The sequence below is a fragment of the Cnephaeus nilssonii genome, assembly GCF_951640355.1.
Source record: "Cnephaeus nilssonii genome assembly, chromosome: 12".
NCBI lineage: Eukaryota > Metazoa > Chordata > Mammalia > Chiroptera > Vespertilionidae > Cnephaeus > Cnephaeus nilssonii.
In genome coordinates this window covers 55,799,497-55,819,503 of record NC_137083.1, presented here as the reverse complement: position 1 = coordinate 55,819,503, position 20,007 = coordinate 55,799,497, and the positions used below count along the sequence as shown (strand labels likewise).

At 38.2% G+C, this 20,007-nt stretch overlaps 1 protein-coding gene across 1 annotated transcript; it reads left to right on the top strand.

Moving 5' to 3' along the window:
* Positions 1–18,093: 18,093 nt before the first annotated feature.
* Positions 18,094–19,525, top strand: CHRM2 (cholinergic receptor muscarinic 2; the record flags this gene model as incomplete). The annotated part of the gene is made up of 1 exon (XM_079785733.1): positions 18,094–19,525. One exon carries the CDS (start codon positions 18,094–18,096, stop codon positions 19,492–19,494), a length of 1,401 nt encoding a protein of 466 aa, XP_079641859.1. The 3' UTR covers positions 19,495–19,525.
* Positions 19,526–20,007: the final 482 nt, after the last annotated feature.

The following is a 20,007-nucleotide window of genomic DNA, read 5'->3' as shown; positions in this document are numbered from 1 at the left end:
GATCCCAGATGCTTTTCATACCTGATTTCTTTTTCCAAAAGAAGAAAGCACTCACAAAATCAATCTGCATAAACGTCACAACCACCAACTGAAAAGTGAAAAATTCATTCAATCACTGGCCAGTGTGATTCAGTGGATGGGTATCGTCCCATGCACCAAAAGGCCACTAGTTTGATTCCCAGTCAGGGTACATGCCCGGGTTGCAGGCTCAATCCCTGATCGATAGATGTCATGCTCTCACATTAATGTTTCTCTCTTTTCCCTTCTTCTCTCTCTAAAAAGTAATAAACTATTCTTTTTAAAAAAATCACTCAATCAGCACATATACTCAGTGCTAAAATACAGCATGACCACGTTTCCACTGTTTTGTTTGAAGGTTCTTCCATGTGGCTGTAGTGATGCCATGTCAATGCAGGAGACTCAGTAATGAAAGGTGAAATCAGGACCTTGCTATTCCAAATGCTCTCTGCTTCCCTGAGTGTACCTGCTGCGGGCATCAACCCCTTCCCTGACCTCCCCATCACAGAGTGACAGGCCTTGGGGAGAAGGTGGGGACATTCAAAAACAAAAATAAACCTGCCATTTTTATAGTCAAAAATGTCAGAGCTCAAACATCAGTGGTGATGCAGAAGAGTCAGTAATGTATTTTGTGTCTGTGCTTACTGACCTTTAGTGGTTATTTTATGTATCAACGTTATTTTCAAGTTGTTTTTGCATTTTAATCTAATTAATATTATGTGTTTGACTTAATAATACTTTTTCAACCTTGCTGGGTCACACCAGATAAGCTACATCAATTTTTTATTCAATACAAAGGTATTTATTTGGTTATACAATACTCACCAAAGTGCCTTTGCTCCTTTCCAACAATGACACACATTTAGCTTTATTGTCTTTATTCAAATATTTGCCATAATTATTAGGTTATTTTATTAAGTTTATGTGATTAAAAATATATTAAATATTTTGGATATGATGTTTTTTATTTATAAGTATCTTAAATTATGTGATAAAAACCAACTTATGAGTGGAACCAGATCCTGTATTATCTCAGCTAATTTATAGAGTGAAATAGTTCTTTTAATTGGGAAGAGGCACTTTGCAGACTTATAAGCTGATTTTATTATTTTGAAAAACTCAGTTCTACACAGAATAAATTCAGGGCATAATTTAGAGTAAATTAATAAGCATAATCTTTAACTAAAATATCAATAATTTGTACATGGAAAGTGGACAGATGTTAAATAATAGCTTTCATATATGAATACATCCTATGTGCTACTAGAGGTGGCCAAATTCAGATTAATAGTTTTATTTTATTAATATATCCTCTTTAGTCCATATGAAGTATGAACATATGTATATAACACAATTATACATATAGTGACAGATTATATTCACTGGGCAACTGGAAATAAGTCAGGTCAGTCTTAGCAAACTATATAGAAATATCTACCTAATAAAAGAGTAACATGCTAATTGACCATACCTTCACGACGCCCACCAGCCAATCAGGAGTGAGTATGCAAATTAACCCAACAAAGAAGGTGGGTTAATTTGCATATACAGGCACCAAGCAGCTGGGGGCGAGGCAGGATGCAGGCGTTCTGCACCACCCCAGCTGCTCCGGGCCTCTGGGCAGAGTGGGAAGGCAGAAAGGCAACTCCGGCCAGAGCGAAGGCGCTGCCAGCAGCCAGGGGAAGGAAAGCCCATTCTTGCATGAATCTTCGTGCACTGGGCCTCTAGTATACACATAAACACAGGTCTATAAAAATTTCATTTTAGATATGTATGAAGAAAACTACAAGGCATCATAGAGGGACAAAAGAAAACACTCAAGGGAGAAGAAAACATTTCTGTAGGGGAAGACTTACTACTAAGCAGTTGTTCATTTTTTCCCAAGTTAATTTATAACAGTTCAAGAAAAATTCCATACAAATAAAGGGATTCACAAAAGTGTGATGTTTATATTAAAATATGATGAAAATATATTAAAGATAATTTAAAACAGTACACTAATAAATGGGGAAGTGCATAATTAGAGGCTCTGAAAATATTATAAAATTACATACAATAGGGAAAATAATATTACTGGTACAAGGATAAAACAGATAAAACCAGGAAATAGAATGAAAAGCCCCCAAATGTTTGTAGAAATTTTAGTAAATGATAGATTTAGATTTTCAAATTTGTGGAGAAAGTGTAAATTTTTTTATATACTATTTGGAAAAAATAAATATTAAATTTATTTATACATTACCCTAAAACATAGTCCATATAAATTATAATTTCACATATGAAAGGATGTTCATTGCACCATTGTTTGTTAGAGTGAAAAATTGGAAGTGACCTGTGTCACAAATCAGGATTGTTTAATTAAATTATAACATGGCCACAAAACTAAATCTAAAGTACCTGTTAAAATGATGCATTAGAAGATTATCTAATGTCATAGAAAAATGTCCATATTTATCTTTATTTTGAAATGTTTTAAGACAGTAAATGCCAAAGGTCATAAAAGTGGAGGCTTACAGGCCAAATCTGTCATACACAGATGGGTTTTGCTCACTTTTCAGTATTTTATGATATTGAGCCAACATTTAAAAATTGAGGGAATACACACAAAAACCGGATTTCCAGTGCATCTTTACACTTCTGCATATCTGACAACTCTGTGTCCACATTCCCACCACAGTTGGAGCTGCATAGTGGAGTAGCACATGTCCAAGTCCTACCAGCCATGCAGCTTGCACACATGTTCACTTACACCCAACCTGCTTCTCTTACCTGTCCAATCCTCTGTCTGGCCCCTGGGAGACAATGGATTGATGTTTACCATCTGATCTAAAACCTTTAAAGTTTGCATGCATATATAGGTGAGTGTATTTATTGCATGCTCACATATGTATGTAGGAAGATATGCAACGAAATTTCAATGCCAATAAAAGTTCACAGGTATCTCCAACTATATTGTAAGGGTTTTGATAACAGGGAACAAGTCAATATTGTTCATTACTTTATCCCCTGAAGGTAACTAAAAGAAAATTATCTGTTGAATGGCCAAAGAAAGAGGATAGTAGTTCTTGTTGGTCAGGTAGGAATGATTCTTCAAAATCTTTTTCTTAGGGGGTGGGTTTACTTTTTCTAATGTTCTAATTTGAAAATCTGAAAGAAAATTCACAATACACTTTACTTTTCTGATGTCCACAGACAGAGAAAACTTTGTAAGCAGAGCAAACTATATGAGAAATAAATCTCATGAGGTTTTTAAATAATTTAAAAAAAAAAAACAACAACAACACCATGTTTAACTGAGACTTTAGGCAGAAATCCCAGGCACTGAATTCTGCTCTATAACACAGAGCCTAATACAAGAGCTGATTTATTTGTTTCTGCTTTTGTTATTTTGTTTTAGATTCTGGGCCTCCAATGGAAAGCATCAATATACCCTTCCTTACCCTTTGCAAATTGTTATACATCTCCAACACACCCTCTCCAGAGAGCCCTTCTTGCAGGAATACTCAGGCAGCAATTAAAGTGATGCTATACAACCACCGGATGACTATTTCTAGCCTGTCCACTAAATAAATCCAGGATGAAATCACCAGCACAGAAGTTTCAGTTAATTGAGGAATCAGACAGCCAGAGAGACCAGACTGGGCGAGAAAACGCCCTTATCCCAAGGACAGGCCTTTGCTCTCACATTGGAGAAAATGCCCAAATGAACTTGCAAGTAAATTGTTTTCCTTCTCTAATATATGAGCTCTTGCTTTAGCGTTAAAGCCGCTTCTTAATGAGTTGGTAGGTAGATACGGAGCTAGATTGAGGGAATTAGTTCATGCCTGTATGTTTTCAAGATTGCCAGTGAAATGGAGATGCAGATAGCAATTTGAATCCAATTTTCAAGCTTGCATGGATGAAGAGTCACAGAGGGAAGCTGAGACAGACCAGGATATTGGGGGTGAGCAGCACGGTGATAGTGACAGAGAAAGCCAGCTGACACAAAGCCCAGGTAGTATGCTCCCAAAAGAGATGGAGCAGTTGGGAAAACACTGACGTCAGGCAGAACTCAGTGAGGCCATCTCAACCTCCCAATCGGCATTCTATGGATCCTAAGAGAAATAAAATTAGAATCCTAGCCACGTTTAGAGCTGAAAGACACGTTCGAGTCGCACTGCTGGAGGACAGTCATCAAACTCAGGGGGGGCCAAACCCTCTCCTGGATGAGAATGCAGATAAGTTAACCTCAGAGAACCTGTCTTTGCAGGACTTCAGACCAACACGGTGGTTTCAATACCAACAGGTCTGCTTGGGAAATGGAGTGGGTGCAGTGGGGATGTGTCTGCTGTTCAGACGCCAGAAATCCCGAGGGAGATACCATCTTTAAACATGTAGTTTTGGGCATGAAACCAATTAAAAATAAAAACCTTTCCCAGATAGCGCCCCTAAGTTCCTACATTTAAAAAGAAAACACACACACAGTGGCTCAGGAGGAAAAAACAATAGGACCAGCCACTGGCAGCTAAAAGCTATTAAAGTAGGTGGTCTGCGTGATTCGTTCAGCTGCCCAGCTCACTCAGGGTCAAATCCTAATTTGAGCGCGAACTCCTCACGTAGATAAATTGATAATTTGGGGGCTGAGGCAAACATGGTAGGTTTGTTTAATTTAGTCATTAAATTGTCCCATGAACATTATTTTAGGTTCACAATCCTCCCTTTCCCCATTTATTTGTTTTTCATCATATAACCTGGAAATGCAAAGCATTTGCGTCATCCTTCATAAGGCCCTTTACTATTTCTCATCCTTCAAAAATGTATCAGGAGTTAATCAGAAGTCATACATGACGCATGTTTGCTCTGGATACCAGTATTTATAGTCCAATGCTATTTGTTCTGTGTAACAGGATATGTAAACAGAACACATAATACATAGCATATATCCCCTTCCCAATATGTACACTGCCACTGTCTGGCAACTTGGGAATCATTTCTGATTAATGTTAGTGAACAGGAAACAATTATTACCAAATGTATTATAAACTTGTACAGAGTAAAGAGTGGTGATTATTTGCATGTAAGGTTTTGACTTCATGATTTGTTGTATGGAATAAGTAGAGAAAATCTATGTGATTGCTGTGAGCTTAAGAAATTCAAAAATGTACTTTCTAAGTAACAGAACGTAGTCAAACAACAGTTCAAACAGAGCTATTGTACCTTCAACAATTTTACAAACTGTGAAAGTAATTCCCTTTCCACTCCTCCTCTCACCCTAGCCAGAGACAATTTTATGCTTTTACTTAGGTTCGTGAACTGGGATTCTTGGTTTAAATCCTTTTGTGAGTATTATTTCATTTAATTCTTGAAATGGATCTGCTGAGCAGGTGTTTTTACTATGATGGTAAAACTTACTCTTGGAGAATTTAGAAACTTACTAAAAATTTGGAGTGGGTTTATGAACCCACACTGAGGTTTGGGGTTGTCAAAGGGAAGATACTTAAAACAACTCATGGTTGGAAGATTGGGTCAAGCCTGGACTGAATCCAGAGAGAGACCATGATTCAGGCAATGAGGATGGTTGATTTGAAATTGAAATCCAGTTAAAGATTCCAGTCTATGAGATGACTCAATGTCCGCTAATTTGAAGTTGTTGATAGTTTATTATAGTTTTTTACTTTAAGTGGTGTTCCCTGACATGGAGTTCTTAATCTCCATTATTCCTGGAGTCCTTTGCCATACCCTGCCTTCCTCAGACTCAATAGATAGCTTTGAGGAGGTTTCCTAAACACCCTGTTCCTTGCACTCTCCAAAACTAATTGAATCTTCTCTCATCTTTAACCCCTTCCCTTCCATTTGCAAGATTAACTCTGCGGCCATTTGCACCCTCCTGTTCTTCGGATATCATTTTTTTCTGCTTCCTTAAGCACGTGCCTCACCAATGCTATTTATTGCTCTTAAATATTTAGGTCACTCATCAGGTTTTCTCCTCTTCAACTTAAGCAGTGTTTATTTTTTTAAAAAAAAGAAATTTAGTCATATATTTTAAAGGCTTTCCATAACCTACTTTTCCTTTAAATTATCTTTCTTTTCCTACTTCGTTTTACCCTCAAGTTATAAAAAAAGAGACTGTCTGTCTATCCATCCCATCTCTGAGCATGTACAAAACACATTTCATGATTTCTTATTTACTGGCTTTTATAATAGAAAATGTCCATTTTATTGAAAGTAATTAATAAGTTTCTAATTCATTTAACCTCAATGTATGAAAATACTTTTTGGCTTCTGTAAATCCACTGAGTCTTTTTAGCCATTTCAGGGTTTGTTTTTGTGTGAGAAGGAATGTGCAGGTCATACTATGGATAAAAGAGGTAGCTATAGGTTGGGTTATAAAACTTGGATTTATAGCTAAACAGAAATGAAACTTTATTTGAGTGGCTCCCAATCTTTATTTCTAAGTCACAGTTTGGAAATTTGAGGATGTAGTGGGCATTGTGCAAAACATAATGAAAAACCTCCCCAGCCCACTTCAATATCCCTGCCCCCACCACGCCTGATTTTGGTATTTCTGGAGTCTAGCTGTTTTCTCCTTAGGGCTGCACCACTGTGACTTACTACTTTGGGCATAACGTCATTTGTTATTTTAATAACACTACCAAAAAGAAAAAGAAAACATGGAGCAAAGCGAGGCAAGCTGTCACCTTCCAGCTTTATAGAAGGCTTTGAAAGCAACCAAACAAGGGAAGAGCCAGAAGCAGGCGGCTCCCAAGTTACATTCCTAAACGCAGACACAGAGCTGAGGATGTTTTATCAAGAACAGAGACTCAGAGGCGGCCTACAAATGAGTCTGTCCTTGGAACACTTTGGCTAAGTGTTCACATCCCGATAGCTACTCATAAACCAGAGTGAAGAGTGATTGAGAGATGAGCAGACCTCATAGCCAGGCTTAGGAGGAGAATTGGCTCATAGCACACTGGGGGCCTGCTCAGCAGGCTGTGGTGGGCCATCTGACCCCCAAAGGACTATCAATACAGTAGGTGCTGTTGGAGGTCAGCTCCAGCCAGGTCATGACCCCGGGATTCTCAGATGATGAGGCTATGCCTGCTGTCTATGGAATGGTATTGCCAGGTAAATATTTTGTAATAATCATATCATAAAGTTAAGTTTCTTCTAGCCAGTCATGGCAAAAGAGTACATGACATTAGAGATTGAGAAATTGGCCTTGTGTGGTGGTTCCTTAGACAACCTATGTTGTCTCCTACACGCTACCCTCACTGAAAATAGGATAGGTGAAGAAGACAGTGAATAAATATGGAGAAGATAAGGATTTGCATAAAGAGATTGGAAAATTCAAGAGAAATAAACATGGTTAAGCAAGAAAAAGCCTAAAATAACTCACTCAAGAAATCAGTGACAAATTTGGCATGACAAATACTCTGTATTTTTTGTTCTTGTTATATGATATTTACTTTCAATGAGCAAAGAGCTAAGATGAAATTTTAAAAATAGTTGTTTCTTTGAAAACTTCACTTAAAGTGATTTGGTAAAAGTAAACCACATTAATTGCATGCATATTCATAGACTATGTGGACACATTGCTCTGAGCATTCACAGTTTGACATGGAATGGAATTTTGCTGTTTTTGTATTTGTTAATATTAAGTCTCAGCTAACATATCAGTATAGATTTGCTAAATAATCTTTCTTGTATGTACAGTAAGAATTTTAAATGGGGAAGTTTACTTGTCTGTAATCTTCTGACCTTTTGGTTAAGAAGAACATTAGTTACTAATTTTTAGATTGAAGTTTTTTTTAAAGTTTAGATTGACGTTTCTTACCATCTCAGCTTAAGAATCAGAATATCATAGAATGACCATGGGATTTTCCAAATCCTTAAGATGAATGGAAGCAAATAATAAAAGTGACATAGAATAGACTCAAACAAAATAAAAATTGCTTCAAATTACTTCCTTATTTTCTTGGGAGGAATACAGAATGCATATTTCATTCCCTCTTCTTTTTTATTTTTTATTTTTAATGTTCTATTTGTTGGTTAAAACCTTTTTTTAAATGATAGTGAAGTTAATAATAATGACTACTTAATAAGCATCTGCTAGGAGCCTTGTGTATGGTGTATATTTTAAAAAAACAAAAAATTACCAAATGATAAATTTTATTCTCCTCAATTTTTTAAGTGTAGAAAGTGGGTCAAAAAATTTAAGTTCACACAACCAGTAGCTAGCAGAGATAGGTTTGAGTCTCAAGTTTAACTACAAAGCTTTTATCTGTTACATCCAGAGACCCATCCATATTATCTCTATATAAAAAAGCCTAAGCGACCTTTCAACTGTTTGACCATTCGACCGGTAGCTATGACATGCACTGACCACCAGGGGGCAGATGCTCAACACACAGGCATGGAAACATGGAACAGACTGATGAATCTCAGAGGGAAGCAGGGAGCGGGAAGGGCGGGAATCAGGCCGAAACCGGCAGTCTAACATTCCCCGAGGGGTCCCAGATTGTGAGAGGGCACAGGCCAGGCTGAGGGACCCCACTGGTGCATGAATCCATGCACCGGGCCTCTAGTCTGTGTATAAAGGTTACAGAAAGTAGAGCTAGACCATCCTTATGGAAGAAGGAGGCCAGTCGTGCTAATATGTCTTACAGAAAATATCAAGCCTGCTGGGCCTTTACTGCTCTTCCCTTCAAGAAGGAATGGCATTTCATGAGAAATTTTCCTTAGACTATTACCTTCATAAGAGCACAGACATTCTTTATTCTCTTCTTCGGTGTGTTATCATTCCTTCTTCCTGAGCCAACAGGCTTGGCACATATTGCACACACTAATGGTTAGTTGAAGGAATCCAGGGCAAATTTGCTTAGTTTTCTTTTCATTTTTCATTGTTTTGGAGATTACTTAATTACTTATATAATCTTACCCTAATGAGTTCTCTTAGAGAACTAGCTACTAGTATGTATATTTTTCTCCCAGTAGATAATATAAACTAAAACTGCTTCGCTGATGATACAACTGTGTTTGAAGGAAAACACATTCTGCTTAACAGATTTGTGCTCAAGTCCTAATCCATTCACAGTTTATCTGTTTGAATATCTTCCCTTATCATGCATTATTTAAATAAAGACATTACATTTACATATATCTATAATGTGAACTGCTCAAAGTTTAGCTACTTTGTACTAGATGGCATGGTGGAGTATATAAACTGTATTAGGGATATTCACATGATAAAAGTCAAGAAGAGAAGTGTCATTTTTGTCTTAGCTTTTATATTGGATCAGTCAATGTGGAACCTCCCTCATGAGGAAATATTGAGATCAGGGGTTATAATTCTAGTTCAGTCTGAATGAGAGATCTGATTTTTCAAAATGTTTGGAGAGTTTGAAGGTGAGGAGGAGATAGACTTTTTAAATAGGTTTGAACTAATGGTGTTGGAATAGGAAAAGGAAGGGAAGTGGAGAAAAAGAGGTTAGGGTGGCATTTGATGGCATATATTACATCTATTAAATTACATTGTGATTTCCCTGTGGTTATCATCAAGAAAGTCATTATATTTCCAGCAGGTAAGAGAACTGACTTTCCAAATTTACCACATAAAGTTAATCATTTTCTTCAACCAACTTGCTTTATTTTAACTCTAAATTAGTGCTTTAGATACAAAAATCTTTGCTGAGTTGATGCAGCTTTTTATGTTCCATCATCTCAATTGCCATTAGATCATTTAGTAAAGACTTTAATCTTCTCCAGGCTCTCATTTTTCAAGTTTTAGTGGGCTAACACTGTGGTCATTTTGCTCAGTTCTAGAAATAGGCTGCAATCAGACACTGAGGAAACAATCATTTTGTCTTTCGATTGGAAACAATAAAAATAGTTGCTGCCTATTACTCTCTACACTTCATTACTATTTTATTTTTATATCCTCATTGAATCTGGCATGAATCATAAGTCTATGAGGCCTGTGTCATTTCTGTCATTGAAAAGTCAAAGGACCCAAGATTTAGCCTTATGGAGGTGAATTCATTTCTTAGTACTCTATTCCTACATTCTAGGAATTGTTACCAGAAGAATGATGGTGTCTGTTACACTTATACTTATGGGTGCATTAGTTTTAAGGAGTGATAACCAAGAATATTATGTCTATAAACACAATTCACAAACCTTTACTTTTCATATGTGTATTTTTATGAAGAGCAACACATGCATTGATTCATTTTTCCTTTCTCTCCATAAGCCATGCAACTTTCAGTAGAGACATACTTAAAATAAATATAGATTCTTAAGTACAACTAAGTTTTCTTTTCTTCACTTAACTGTTATAGATGTGTTATCTAAATGTGTATTTTCTTTATACTCAGAAGAAGGAATTTCACTTCTATGTGCACCTTCTAATCATTTCACAACTTCTGATCCTATATATTCTGAAGTACTTCAGTCTATTCTTCAGAGGGAAAAATATTAACTTACTCTTTTTAGCTTATCTTTGGGCCTAAAATGATTTTCATTCCTCTTTTCAAAACTGTCCTGGATCTCCTACTCAAAGTCCCACGTGGCCTTGTGCTCTGTCTCAGCATCCAATGGAAGGCACCTGCACCATTGAAAAGTATCCTAAAGGGATGCATTGTTTGGAATTGCTCAGCTCTTCTAGAACAACGGTTTTTATTCTAGAATTTTTTTTTATCAGAGTCATAACAAGCCTCAATCCCTCTGCAAATTTGATAATTTGATTCACATGTTTAATTCAAAGCAATGAATTAACTAATTTAGAGTTATTAAACCAGCAGCCTGCCGACTTGAGGAAGAAACAAAACAAAATTTAAAAAGCCGACTATACAAATTTCCAACTTCTCAAGACGGTAAGAAAGACACAGACATCGACTCCAATACAGCTGCCAAATCACACATAAGTTTCAGCAGCTCTCCGAGGATGGTTCCACTTCCTTTTCATGCCTCTTCCTTGCGAGGATGTAACAACCTTTAGACAGAGGGCGGCTTGTTCTCTGGCCGCTCCATTTGGCCAGATTGCCCTAGTCAGCATCATTGACTAGATACGTGCACCATCAATATTGGAGATCTGTCAGATCCCTGATACTGAAGAGGAAGGGTCCTGTAATGCTTAATCGAATGAATTTCATTTTTAAACATCAAAAGAATGGTTTCTTTCAGATGGTGCTTTGTTTATAATTCCCCAGACGTCTTTTTCTTTTGCGCAGGAGATGTATCATGTGCAAAAGTAACTAAATGGGCCACAGACAAGGACACAAGGACACGGCTACTAGTTAAATCATCTTTAGGTCTCTTTCCCTCTTTTTCTAGAGTAAGTAGTGTTTAGGATGTGTTTTGAAAAAGGAAAGAGATAGTTCGGCAAACGTGGAGTGGAAGTTTGTCTAGTGTCATGAAGAATAATCTTATGTTTGTCAGGAAACCAATGCTGTGAATATGTTTACAATAAAAAGGGAATTCATTAAGGTTTTCACATTGAAAAAATGCACAAATTCTCTTGTATTAGTACTAACATGGGGAGCAAATTGCTACTTCAGTGACTTTCACTCTTATTTATCATTTACTTTTACATTTTTCCTTCTTTACAAAAAGTGCAACTTACATACAGTAAAGTGCATAAGCCTTACATATACAGCTTGATAAATGTGATGGGTTTTTATTGTGGCTTTCTTTGCTCAAATACTTTATATAGTGCATATCTGGTAAAGCCTGCGATTGTGCTGCAATTTCCTAAGTGAGAAAAACTGCCCATTGCTTCCAGAATACTTTCACCACATTGTTTTAGATATAATTAAACACTCAGTGGAGGTGAGTCAATGGCTAAGTCTCATTCTGTGTTTCTGAACCTACACGTTGCCAGGCTCCATGCACTAGAGTAGATGCTTACCATCAGTCTATGGCTCTCTCCTGAGAACAAACTATAGTACAAAACCTTGAAAACAGAGTTTAAAAATTATATATATATAGACACACAAATATGTCACACACAAGCAAATGTTGAAAGGAAGGAGAAAAAGAATAGAGAGAAGAATATATTTAGGAAGCCTTCTATATTTACTTCACCCCAATTTGAACAGACTTGTTCCATGGATTCTTATCCTTGGCACTTGTCATCATATTGGTCCAGAGTTGTTTTGGGTCCTTGGGAATTTCCTCAGCAACATGGGTATCCCCTAGATTACAAGCTCCTTATTGACAAGAATGTGCTCTATTTTATGTGGTCATCCATTCCTCCTTTGCTTCCATCCTCCTCAGCCGTTGACGGCATATAAAAATCGGAAGGATGTCTTAGAATGAAGAAAGTAACAGAAAAAGCTCTAATTTCCTAGCAATATCTCTACTGCTCCCTGTGGCCACCACGCCCACCCACACAACTGCTCTTTGACTGAGATTCAGGAGCTCATGAAAAACCTCTCGATATGTACAGTAGCTCATAATGTGTTGCTTGGCTCGAAGGAAAACCTGATTTTTTTTAAGTGTAAATTTACTTCATTTCTGCCTGATGTCAAAATATCAGCGTGGACTATCACCAATGTCAGCTATCAAAGCTGCAAGGTGTCATGAGCCCCAGGACAGAACTCTGTTATTTTTAAGTAAAATTGAAAGTCACTCATATGTGTCATCCTAATATAAGCAAACTGTGTTACCTTCTACTGCAACAATATCACAACTGTGTGATGAAACCTTCCTTCAGAGAAGGGGACTTGGCTCCCCAAGACTTCCTTAAAATGTCTCTCCCCAAGTTTCTTTTCTTCCTCTTTCTCTCCAACATCATTGATGGCAGGAGTGACCGATCATTGATGTAAGAACAACTTCAAAGCCTATTAAATACCAACACCAAAGCTGTTTATAAATTAGTGGAATTAACTGAAAGTTTAGGAGATCTAAAACGGAATATAGACTATATACCTCAGTGGTTATCTCTTCCATTGTATAAAATTAAAAATAAATAAACTTCATTTGCTGCCTACTTAGTGATAATGCCATGCAAAATTACCACATCTCACTCTTCAGGCAGAGGAGAGATGATGGGTAAGACTCCTAGACTATCACACCTAGTCTCACTTCCAATGGCAGTCAGCTCTTTTACTTTATCGCCTTTTTTTTTTCATGGTTTCTCTAATAGTGGCATTTTGTATTGAAAGCTAGATATCTAGGCATAATATTGTTGAAGTAAACTTTTAATTTTCTCAGGACAGAGTGTGCTTTTTAGCCCTTAAATACACAGTTTAAAAAGCTATTATGGCTCTTATTTATTCTATCAGTTAGAATTTCAGGCAACACTGGTAAGGCTGATAATTTTTATCTCTAGTGTCTGCTCAACAAGTAGGCTGCTTCACAGAGATCAATGTCTGAAAGAGATAGACAGAGAACACCAAAACACCCTGCCATTTTTGGTAATGTATTCGAGTAGCAGCAGAAATCAGAACACTATACAAAGTATATACACCAAGATTACATTTTAAAAACAAAAGTTAAATAAACATAAATAATCATAAATTCAACCTCATGGGAATTCCTCTTATTTCTTGTTCTGAAGTTTTGTTATACAATTATATATATTCTCTCTCTCTGGATTCCAATTGTTATCAGTCATGAATTCTTTTTGTCCTGATTTTTCTTATTCTTCAAAAAACTTTAAAAACAATGAATCAGGATTTGTGTCATGGTCTGGTATAGTGGAAGGATCAGATACTACCAGGTGCTTGCCAGTTATTTCATTACTAGAGGCCTGGTGCATGAAATTCATGCATGGGGGGGTGTCCCTCAGCCCAGCCTTCACCTTCTCCAATCTGGGACCCCTCGAGGGATGTCCGACTGCCCGTTTAGGCCCAATCCCAGTAGGATTGGGCCTAAACGGACAGTCGGACATCCCTCTCACAATCCAGGACTGCTGGCTCCCAACTGCTCGCCTGCCTGCCTTCCTGATTGCCCCTAACCGCTTCTGCCTGCCAGCCTGATCACCCCCTAACCAGTCCCCTGCCAGCCTGATTGATGACTAACTGCTCCCCTGCCAGCCTGATTGCCCCTAACTGCCCTCCCCTACAGGCCTGGTCACCCCTAACTGCCCTCCCCTGCAGGCCTGGTCACCCCTAACTTCCCTCCCCTGCAGGCCTGGGTCGCCCCAACTTCCCTCTTCTGCCAGCCTGGTCACCCCTAACTGCCCTCTCCTGCAGGTTTGATCGCCCCCAACTGCCTTCCCTTGCAGGCCTGGTCCCTCCCAACTGCCCTCCCCTGCTGACCTGATCGCCCACAACTGCCCTCCCCTGCTGGCCTGATCCCTCCCAACTGCCCTCCCCTTCTGGCCATCTTGTGGTGGCCATCTTGTGTCCACATGGGGGCAGCCATCTTGTGTTGGAGTGATGGTCAATTTGCATATTACTCTTTTATTACATAGGATAGAGGCCTGCTGCATGGATGGGGGCCAGCTGGTTTGCCCTGAAGGGTGTCCTGGATCAGGGTGGGGGTTCCCTTGGGGCATGGGGCGGCCTGGGCGAGGGGCCTGTGGTGGTTTGCAGGCCAACCCCCCACCCCTCCCAGCGACCCAAGCGGAGGCCCTGGTATCTGGTATTTATTTATCTTCTATAATTGAAACTTTGTAGCCTTGAGTGGAGGCCTGGGCTAGCCAGGGTGTGCAGGAAGCTTGGCTTCCTCCATTGCCGGGGAAACCCAAGCCTCCTGTTTGCTCTGTGGCTGCAGCTATTTTTGTTGGGATTTATTTATCTTCTATAATTGAAACTTTGTAGCCTTGAGCGGAGGCCTGGGCTGGCCAGGGTATGCAGGAAGCTTGGCTTCCTCCATTGCCGGGAAAACCCAAGCCTCCTGTTCACTCTGTGGCCGCAGCCATCTTGGTTGGGTTAATTTGCATACTTGCTCCTGATTGGCTGGTGGGCGTGGCTTGTGGATGTAGTGGAGGTACTGTCAATTTGCATATTACTCTTTTATTAGATAGGATTGTCATCTGTAAAACTGAAAAAGATACTTCTTTTCAGGGTTGTTGTGAGAATTCAATATATTAAAGTGCAAAAAATTCTATCACTTAAGTTATTCATATATTGATAAATTTTTATTAGCATATTACATTCTGGGTACATCTATGAAGTGATCATTATGTATCAGGCATCCTGCATGACTTAGGCAGAGTGTGGAGAAAATTTGCATTTTTTAACTTAATTTCTACTGTGTATCTAAATATATATACAAATTTTTAAAATCATTTTAATTAGGATTCTCTCTGTAACTTCATAAGATGTTACTGTAAATGTTTAGAATGTTTATGTGATTGATTTGAATATTTTTGTTAGAGGTTACATATCAATTCATAAGGTGACATATTTTTATGATGATTGCTTTTAGGAAAATGTTTATATTAAATGTCATATATTTTAATGTGCAGAACACCACTTACTAACCCTGTATCTTATTGTGAATATTTGCTGCCCAAAGTCACAATTTTAGCCTAGACACAAAGATCCTGTGTTGCCTAAACCAAAGACCCAACTTAAAGTTGGGGCAGAGGGCTTAATCATGGCAAGTCAGAGGGGGATTACTTGGGGCACACATTTGCTGCTGGGTAAGACTGTCCCTCAGACAATCAATAAATATTTGTAGCACCATCTGGAGTTTGAATCTCAGATAACTTAATTATTTTATTTTTAGTTTAATGCTTGTAAAAAAAAAGCATATAATAATAATACAAATCACTTCAGGAGTTTCTGTGAAGAGTAACCATGCTCAGTATATGTTCATTATTATCAATATTATTGTCATTTACAATTCAAAATTACTGATAATTTAATATCATTGATAATGATAATTTAGTATTGCCTCTATCACTACACCCTAAACTGAATCTATTTCATAAACACACACACACAATTTTTTTTGACTGTTAAAAAAGGTAATTAACTTGTACACATTTAACAACTATGAATATTAAGAACATATATTTAATGCTTAACATTTATAGATCATGGTTCAGAGACATTATCTCACTTTGATCCTTACCTCTAAAAGAAAAATCATTATTATTATCCCTGTTTGAGAAAAAAATAAAATTAAAGTCCATGGAAGTTAAGTGACATGATCAGATTTACACAGCTAGTCATTAAGAATAGATATTAGCAGCCACAACTTTGCAAGAAGAAATATAGGAATTCAAGTAGTGAAAGCTAAGGGCAGGGACTTTTTTCTCATAAGTTTCTATAGTACTTTTGGGACTTAGTCATAAACTAACATCATAAAATTCCAAACCGATTATTATATACTTGCCATAGTAAGATGCTAAGTCTTCTGAAGGTCATCTTCATTGTCTAGTCTGTTGTGACTATGTTATTTCATAAATGATGTAACTATTATTGTTTTAATAAGGCCCTATGATGCCACACCAGAATTAAAACTTTTATAGAAATGTAAACAGCAGAGGTGGCAAGAGGTTGACAAGAGGTTGACAAAAGAAAACTTTTTTTTCTAGAACAGTCTTCACATAGTTTGTGTATCACATGGGGATGAAAGGAATGCCATCCTTCTAACACTGTGCTTGCTTCTAAGTGAAATGTTTTTCATTTTTACAGATAGCGTTAATAGAAACAAGTAAATATTATAACCAAAAATTTAGAGGATCTGATAACAACTAAGTATGTTAACATTTACTATGTTCTACCAGAGTAAGAATTCCACATCCCTCAAAAGGAACCTGCCTCTCTAGTAATCAGAAAAATACAAATTAAAACCAAAAGCTATACTTTACTTCTCTCAGGTTTGCAAACATTAGGAAGATGCATAACAATTGTTTGAAGGTTATTGAGAAACAGGATTGACTTGATCAGGGTAGGATCTGCTGCCACCTTCCAGGGGAACAATATAGGGGTCCTCAGAAGAAAGCTTATACCCAGCCCTGATCCAGTGCTCTCACTCCTGGGCATGTACAATAGGGACATTCATATGCAAGTCCATGACATGTTGTGAAAATTTCATTTCAACACCATTTCAAGCAATTTGAAGCAATCTTCATGCCATTTACTAGAGAAATGTATAAGGAAAGAATGCCATGATTTGCTCACTATGGAATTAGGAGCAATACATTTGAAATAGCAACACATTTGAAATAGCTAGAACAACATATTGAGAGTAATTTGAAAAATAAAACATTCAAAAATTGATACAATAGTATCAATATATCTATAATAATAAAAGCATAATATGCTAATTAGACTGGACGTCTTTCCGGACGAAGCCGGGTCCCAGGTGCCTGCCGGCAGCCAAAGAGAAGCCCAGGTCCCAAGTGCCAGAGGGAAGTCTGTGTCGGCAGCCAGGGAAAGGAAGGCCTACTCTTGCACCGAATTTCGTGCATCGGGCCTCTAGTATTTTAATAAATAACTTCCTTTGCAATATGTGGAATATTAGGAATGCTAATATGTGATACTGACCGTAAGTGTAAAACAGAAGTCAAGAAAATAATACTCACTGGGTGAAGGTTATTGGTTAATAAAGTTTTATTATATTATCTTTATTATCATTATTAGTCTTATAAAAAAGTCATAGAGCTACCAGGTGTAAAGGAGTTATTGACTATAAAAGTCACAACTCGATATTATAAGTTTTATGCTTTCTTCCATAATTTTGTCCTCTCATTGGTTTATATATTTTGTCCATACCAGAAACTTCTTGATGCTTTGTAAAGTTTTCTATAAATTTTGGTTTTTATTTAGTTCAGTTCATGAACATTATGCTCAGTTTACTTGATTGATGATAGAGATAGATAGATAGATAGATAGATAGATAGATAGATAGATAGATGACAGACATAGTCTTATCTAGATATGATCACATTCAAAACATTATCAGACTTTAAATAAATTGCCAGCCTGAAAGTATCTTTTGAATCATCCTTTTAATTGGGGCAGGTAAGTATAATAAACAGGTAGGAAAAAGAAGGATTTTGGTAAATGTGGTTCAAAAAGAAGAAATCTGATATATTTTAAAGTAATGTTTATATTATATTTGTTAATTTTATTCTATTTCCTTACAGGTTTAGATGTTTATTTGGCTACTTGGCTACTGATTAGAGAACACAAAATGAACAACTCAACAAACTCCTCTAACAGTGGCCTGGCTCTGACCAGTCCTTATAAGACATTTGAAGTGGTGTTTATTGTCCTTGTGGCTGGATCCCTCAGTTTGGTGACCATTATTGGGAACATACTGGTCATGGTCTCCATTAAAGTCAACCGCCACCTCCAGACCGTCAACAATTACTTTTTGTTCAGCTTGGCCTGTGCTGACCTCATCATTGGTGTTTTCTCCATGAACTTGTATACCCTCTACACTGTGATTGGCTACTGGCCTTTGGGACCTGTGGTGTGTGACCTTTGGCTAGCCCTGGACTATGTGGTCAGCAATGCCTCAGTGATGAATCTGCTCATTATCAGCTTTGACAGGTACTTCTGTGTCACAAAACCGCTCACTTACCCTGTCAAGCGGACCACGAAAATGGCAGGTATGATGATTGCAGCTGCCTGGGTCCTCTCCTTCATCCTCTGGGCTCCGGCGATTCTCTTCTGGCAGTTCATTGTAGGGGTGAGAACTGTGAAGGATGGGGAATGCTACATTCAGTTTTTTTCCAATGCTGCTGTCACCTTTGGCACTGCCATTGCAGCCTTCTACCTGCCAGTGATCATCATGACTGTGTTATACTGGCACATATCCCGAGCCAGTAAGAGCCGGATAAAGAAGGACAAGAAGGAGCCTGCAGCCAACCAAGATCCAGTGTCTCCAAGTCTGGTCCAAGGACGGATAGTGAAGCCAAACAACAACAACATGCCTGGCAGTGACGACGGCCTGGAACACAACAAAATGCAGAATGGCAAAGCCCCCAGAGATGCTGTGACTGAAAACTGTGTCCAGGCGGAGGAGAAAGAAAGCTCCAATGATTCCACCTCGGTCAGTGCTGTCGCCTCTAACATGAGAGATGATGAAATAACCCAGGATGAAAACACAGTTTCTACTTCCCTGGGCTATTCCAAAGATGAGAACTCGAAGCAAACATGTATCAAAATCGTCACCAAGACCCAAAAGGGTGACTCGTGTGCCCCGACTAATACCACCGTGGAGCTAGTTGGTTCTTCAGGTCAGAATGGAGATGAAAAACAAAACACGGTAGCTCGCAAGATTGTGAAGATGACTAAGCAGCCTGCAAAAAAGAAGCCTCCTCCTTCCCGGGAAAAGAAAGTGACCAGGACAATCTTGGCTATTCTGCTGGCTTTCATCATCACTTGGGCCCCATACAACGTCATGGTGCTTATCAACACCTTCTGTGCACCCTGCATCCCCAACACAGTGTGGACCATTGGTTACTGGCTTTGCTACATCAACAGCACTATCAACCCTGCCTGCTATGCACTTTGCAATGCCACCTTCAAGAAGACCTTTAAACACCTTCTCATGTGTCATTACAAGAACATAGGCGCAACGAGGTAAAACATCTTCGGGACAAAGGAAGGTGGTCAAGGGGAACTTGGGAAGAAGAAGAAGAGGGGTAATAGAGCTAGTTTTAAAATCTCTGCCATTGCACTTTATAGTCTTATTATGGATGTGCAATTAAGGAGCTCAAAAGTGACACTCTTTCGTGCCTGTGCTCCAGTTTGAGGAACTCTCACCTCATAAGCCCTGCCAATGTAGGAGCAATGAGACCATGAAAGACACACGTTGGGAATGTCGATTTAAGGATGCTCTACATTTTCTCAGACTCTTGAAGAAGGGCTTCTGAATCTACAATGTTATCAGTTTCTGCACAAGAAGAATAATCACCTTGCTCCTTTTTTGTTGTTGTCCCCACGTGTCTTTATAAGTCGATGAAAGGCTACAGTTACAAGTAACATGGAGACTCAAACATAAAGAGACATTATGCCATAGAGCAGTAAAGAAATAAAACCAAAAAGAGTGTAGAAAGAACCTCAGAGTGCTAAGCATATATTACTCTTTTGTTATGGT